Below are 6,905 nucleotides of genomic sequence, written 5' to 3'. Positions count from 1 at the left end.
GCTCTCGGTTAATTAATAGTGTTTTTAGTGATGACGAAGAAAACATTGTTTAATTTATATTAATATGTATCACTTAAAAAAATTTTTATGAAGATATTTATCTTAATTATGAAAATATACTAGCATGTTTTTTTAATTTTTGGAACCTAACCCTCCTTTTCGTATTAGTTCTTTGTTTCGTATAACACGGATTCGCATAACACGGCAATTTTTTGGAACGTAACTACCGTGTTATATGGGGGTTACCTGTATATATTGAATATCATCTATATATAAATATATCAGCTTGAAAATATTGACATATTCTTTTTTGTTATTTTTAATGATCAGATTTTATAGGGTTGTCCCTTTTAAAAAATGTGAGAGAAATTTAAAGGACATTAATGGCATATTGGAGAAATGAAATAATTTTTATCACTTCTTTTTATTGGAACTCTTCCCTTTCTTTAAGTGGTTTTGTTCTTTCTCATATACTTCATTAAAAACGTAAGATAACTTACATTTAAAACAGCAATGTATTTTGAGAGGAAAAGGGAGAAACAAAATGACTTTGTTTATCTTGACCAACAACACACAGTAATCCCTATTGGCATAAAAATTAAATAATCCAAAAATAAAGTACTGTAAAATAAAGAGAACTGATTTTCAATAAAAGAAAAACATGGTACACTCTATCATAAGGTAATGTGTAGCAGATCTACCTTTGTTGATGAAGCCTACAAAAATTAGTATGATCTACCATACTAAAGATCAGTATTTAGTAGTGAAGTAGGATGTGAAAATTACCAGCATTGTCAATACTGGTAAATACCAAACCATCTGGTTTGGCATTGTCAATACTGGTAAATACCAGTTTTCATCAGTTTATAGTTGCAGTTTTTTCTATAGTGGAAGGTACTAAGAAAGTCTTTGTGAATACCATGTTCTGTTATACATACTCTTTTTATGTAATATAACAGTTAATAGATTAATATAACTACTACTATACATCCAAATGACTACTACACATCCAAGAATCATATTATAAATACACACCTCAGACACTCAGAAAACTGCTCACATAAAATATATTATGGCAGACTCGTAATCACAAGCAAAACAATACATCATAACAGATCAGATATCATATTCACTGACAATCAAAACAAAATCACATGCATCATACACATTGCTGTTGCACACACTCATAACATATTAAATATATATATTGAAAAAATTAGTAAAAACTCAGGACATGCCCATGAAGTAAAGTATCTGCAGAGACATCATACCACGTACATTTCACAAAAATCTCGAAACATCAGGGGTTCACAACAGCACATACAATACACTATAGAAGACTGCCACCATACTAAACCCATGTGACATAGTCAGAAAATTCTTAAACACAAATACATACATGAATAGCACACAAAAAAAAATAAAACAATCTTTTCTGTAGTTATGCCTTTAGTTCAGCATAGCACTAGACCAGGGGTCAGCAGGAGTGGCTCTTTGCATAGACGTTTGCGACTCTCTTAAAAGCATAATAACAAATGAAAATTTACAATCATGTATTCAATTAAAAATAAGTAGCTATTTGCCAGATATAGTAAAGCTATCAAAAGCAATGCATGGACACCGTTCTAATTAAATTTTTAAATAAAACATCTTGAACTTTTTTCCCTAAAAATCCATATCCTATACATATGTATATTACATATATGTGGCTCTCTGGTACTTTTGTTATCCTGTTTCCATGACAATTTGGCTCTTCTCACTTGACAAACTGCTGACCCCTGCACTAGACAATAGTGTAGGAAACACGCTATCAACACAATAATAATAATAATAATAATCATAGATAATGATGAAAAGAAAATGAGCCATTAAGAAAATTTAGAAAATAAATAATGGTGTTTCAGTAATAATATCTACTGGTATTTTCAAATTTTCAATTTGAATTTCAAACTGGCAGTCATTATCAAAACCAAGAAATTTCTCATCAATTTTCAAAACCAGTATTTATTGGTATTTAAATACCAGTTTCCATATCCTAGTATGAAGTTCTCTATTTCATTTTTTTATTATTTTAATTATTTTTACTTAAATTACCATATTTATTTACTTCTGTAGTTGCAAATGAGAGATTTGAAATTTCAGTTCAGCCTCATTAAGATTAGAATACAGGCTGGCAATTTTAGTACATTGTTTGCTACTTTAGCACCTAAATTTTGTTTTAATGCTTAAATTTTCACTTTTTGCTTTATTTAGCTCAAAAGTAACTCTCTTTTTTAAAAATAATTGTTAATGTGTACAATGGCATTTGTAGAAACTGCATCATCTTTAAAAAATGAATGTAATATTTGAGTTTCATACTAATTATTGTTGCTGCAATTATAATTTTTGTTTTGTATCAGAAAGTCTAGTAGACTACTGGCATTTATAGTTTAATAAAGTTTTTTGATGTTTTACAAATTTGGTGCAAGGGCCATTTCTTTGACATTTTGGACCTTGCAACATCAACAAGGCCTTAAAAATGATAAACTGGAATAAAATACCTGTCATGTTGAAAAATTGTCAAAACAGAGTTAAAATAAAAACCAGATTTATTGGAAATTGACTTGGTTTTGAAAATAGTGAGTCAAGTTGGGTATAAAATTGCCAATTCACATGTCAAATACAAATAAACAAAAGTCGTGCTAATTTATATTATAATTATACATTGTACATCAGTTAATTAATATAACTTATAAAGATCAAATGCTTTTAAAAGATTTTTAAAAAATTACCTTAATTGGTTCACTGAAAATGGGTTGGGGAGGTGTTTCGTGTATCTTCTCCAAAAGTTCAGCTCGTTGTCTTGCTTGCCTTTCCCGTAATACATCTCTTTCCAAACTACAAAAATAGAAAGAAATTTTTATATCTTTCTTGAAATCTTTAAAATTTATAATAATCAATAAAAATTTATGTAAGATATTTCAAATAATTTAATGCACATTATATTACAATTTCCTTTGGCATTATAATTTTCAATTGAAATTGGTCAATCTCTCTTTTGTACAACTCGCTCACTTATACAAATTTTATCATTGGTCCCTTTAGAATTATATAAGTGAGATATCACTGTACATTAATATCTCAATTTAATACTATATATATTATCAAACTATTGAAGAAACATGTTTATTACTTTTAAGATTACTCATTTCTTATATTATTTTAATTTGTATTCAATGCATTAAAATGAAATTTGGTAGCTCAAAAATTTTTTATTTATTAGTTTTACTTTTGAGATACGTTATTTATGATACAAGAACAAATTTTAAGCATTTAGTAAATTTAAATATAGAAGTGGTTCAGTGGAAAAGTGATAGAAATGACAAATAGTATAACTTGAACATGTTAGTGATAATATTTAACATTNGCTAAGATTAATAATGATTATAAACATGTTCAAAAATAAACATATATGAAGAAGTGAGTGGAAAAAATAGTATGAATGATGAAAAATTGTTCTTTATTAAAAATACAAAAAATAAAAGGATAATAAATGTCAGTATTATGCAAGTAAATAAATAAATAAATAAATAAATATATATATATTTATTTATTTATTTATTTATTTACTTGCATAATACTGACATTTATTATCCTTTTATTTTTTGTATTTTTAATAAAGAACAATTTTTCATCATTCATACTATTTTTTCCACTCACTTCTTCATATATGTTTATTTTTGAACATGTTTATAATCATTATTAATCTTAGCAAGAAGTAAACAAGATATTATTATAAATTAAGTTTTTAAATTTATCAAATATATTAACAACAACAGATGTGTCCAAACATAGCAATCAATGGTATTTCTGTACAAAGGTCTATAATCCCTATCTATATAGTTTATGTTGTAGTATGACCAAATAATTACTATTTGATTACAAGATAAACTTAAATAAAAATTTGTTAAAAAAGATCAAAAATGGTTTTAAAAAAATATATGTTAAAGTAAGTATCTATAACTACAACTAGAGAATTAAGTCAATTAAACACATACAATTGTACATTTTTAATTAATTTAATTGATAAGTACCTACTAAACAATTCATCCATCCTTTTCTTGAATTACATAATCTACTAAAATAATTTTATCAATATTCATCTAGTCATTTGCAATAGTCAATTATGCTCATTTCTAAACAAATTGATCATGTAAGAAGTAAGCATAATGCAATTAAAAATTTACTATCATAAAAAAATAATACAAATAAAAATGAGTGAGTTAACAGTAAAACATTCAACACCTTATAACACTGAGAAATATTTATTAACCCACAAACGTTTTCAGTCTAATGAAATAGGCCATCATCAGGTGATAAGTTATCGAACAACTTTGAAAATTGCGTTAAAACGGAACTTTCGAACATTGTTTTAACACAATTTTCAAAGTTGTTCGATAACTTATTACCTGATGATGGCCTATTTCATTAGGCTGAAAACGTTTGTGGGTTAATAAATATTTCTCAGCGTTATAAGGTGTTGAATGTTTTACTGTTTTAAAAGAAGCTGAGTTTGATATTTAATTTATTGAGTGAGTCAACTTCAATATTTATATTAACGAAGATGTTTATCATCTATTTAAACTGAAGAATTCTACTTTGATAAGAACTGTAAAGCATACTTTTCTTAAAAAAAGAGCTACTGTTAATGTTTTTTCATTATGATTTGCTTAACAATTACCAATTACCAGTAATAATAATTAACCATTTACATGCAAGATGCATTTTGAACTGCTTTTCTCCTCTTCAGTTGCTTTGTTAAACTCCAATAGACATTTCTTAAAATTATTTGTAATTTAAATTTTTTAATTTAATGTAGAAAAAGAACTTTTGGTATTTTTTTCTGTTATGCTATCTCATATCCAACCAAGATTTACAAAAAAGTTTTCCATTTTCCAAAAATATATATTTAAAACCTAATTCTTAAAATTTATAAAATGCTGTATAACATATTTAATATTTTTTCATTTTATTTTTTAAATTTTAGAAAATACTGTGTCATCTATTCCCTCACCTTTAATTAATGACACAAATCTTTGCTGGTAATGCCATTACCAATGAATAAACTCAAGTTTGTTTATTAGTTTATAAAAAGGATTTTAAGAAAATCTTTACATTGCTTAATCTTCAACTTGAAATCAACACATCATAGAAACAGATGCAACATGGGTCTAAGCTATCATAATAAAATAAATAAATAAATAAAATTTTACAGTGAAACCTCCATTAACAGACACTACTAAATAGCAGATATCTCTACTTAATGGACATTTTTACAATCCCCAGATCCTTCAAATTGGACATCTATTATATTCACCTCTAAATAGTGGACACACTAAATAATGCAACAGCTTTGTGGTGGCTAAAGTGTAATTTTTAATAAATCAGTTATTGAAAAAAGCAAAAATGTTTGAAAAATTACACCTATTCAATAACTACAAAATAGACAATCACTATCTCAATTTTTATTAGTCACTTAGACCATAAATGACATTATAAATGCAAGAATACTGAATACATTTCTTATTCCTTGACGTGACTAGCAAATCACCTTGTAACTTGACATTCAAACTCTCATGTCTGAACTAGAGTTTCTCAAATGGGATTCCGGGATCCCGGTTGTTTTTTTAACCCGGGAAATATCCCAGGAAATTTTTCTTATCCCGGGAAATCCCACAAATTTCTTGAAAATTCACTTTTTTTCTTATTTTGTGGTAAGGTTGAGGAATTTTGCAAATAGAAAGTATAATTAATTCATTCACTGTCAGAATACATTTGAGTTTATTAATTTTAAACCTACCTATTAGTTTTTTTAATTTTTGCTCGTTATGGCATGTCACAAATGGTCAATAATCAATACATAGCTTATTTGTGGCAGGACTCTGAAAATTCTTTACTTGTCAGAACCTGTAATATATGGAATAATTGTGCTTATGCTGTCTTAATTTTTAACCACGCTTCAATAAATGCGTAACGCCAGGTTATGCAAATTGGGCAAGATACAAACTAGTACGAAGTCTACAAGTATGAAGCTTTTTCTTCATAAACCTGATTATTAAAGCAAAACGAATTACTGAATTGTCAAGCTATACGCTTGATGCCGCTATTAAAGCAGCTGAGGTAGACAAATCAAGAATAATGGAGAACAAACGAAGTACTGTACTACAATCTCGAAAACGAACTCAAAATCTTCCAGGCTACAGGTGAAAAAACACATAATATCTGTCTTAACTGCATTAATCACGATTCCAATCACATCAATTGAATTGAAAAGGGCGTTCTCGGTAGCAAGACTTTTCATTACTAAAATAAGAATTAAAGTGAGTGATCGGAGTATTGACCATCTTTGCTTTTTAAAATCTTATAAAAGTCTACAATATTTTGTATTATATTTTATTTAAAAAACGAAAATTACCTTCTAAATTAGAAGTTTGATTTAAGTTTTTTTTTTAAATTTTTAACTCAATTCAAAGCATTTTTGTTGTTGTTGTATGCAGTTTCCAGCAAACTTTAATAAATTTTTTTCTATTTGTGAAAATTTCTACGTTANTATTGACCATCTTTGCTTTTTAAAATCTTATAAAAGTTTACAATATTTTGTATTATATTTTATTTAAAAAACGAAAATTACCTTCTAAGTTAGAAGTTTGATCTAAGTTCATTTTTTTTTAATTTTTAACTCAATTCAAAGCATTTGTTGTTGTTGTTGTTGTTGTATGCAGTTTCCAGCAAACTTTAATAAATTTTTTTCTATTTGTGAAAATTTCTACGTAATTCAAAGGTAATTTTTATTATATATCTTACACAGCATTATTAATATGATTTTGGAGGTTACAGAACTTTAAAATTACTTTAAAAAATGAAAA

At 26.7% G+C, this 6,905-nt stretch overlaps 1 protein-coding gene across 1 annotated transcript in view; it reads right to left on the bottom strand.

The window, feature by feature from the left end:
- Nucleotides 1–5,844, bottom strand: part of LOC111630846 (GATA zinc finger domain-containing protein 14-like) — a gene marked incomplete at its 5' end in the record, with an annotated part of 73,363 nt that extends 67,519 nt beyond the window's left edge. Inside the window, 2 exons of the mRNA XM_023375010.1 lie at nt 2,772–2,877; nt 5,840–5,844. Coding sequence (XP_023230778.1) covers nt 2,772–2,877; nt 5,840–5,844 — 111 coding nt within the window. The remainder of the gene's footprint in view (nt 1–2,771; nt 2,878–5,839) is intronic.
- Between the last annotated feature and the right edge of the window lie 1,061 nt (nt 5,845–6,905).

This window comes from Centruroides sculpturatus, unplaced genomic scaffold (assembly GCF_000671375.1).
Source record: "Centruroides sculpturatus isolate CEXI.00-Female unplaced genomic scaffold, Cexi_2.0 scaffold6, whole genome shotgun sequence".
Classification (NCBI taxonomy): Eukaryota; Metazoa; Arthropoda; class Arachnida; order Scorpiones; family Buthidae; genus Centruroides; species Centruroides sculpturatus.
The sequence above is the reverse complement of the archived record's forward strand: the minus strand, read 5'-3'. Positions and strand labels throughout refer to the sequence as shown.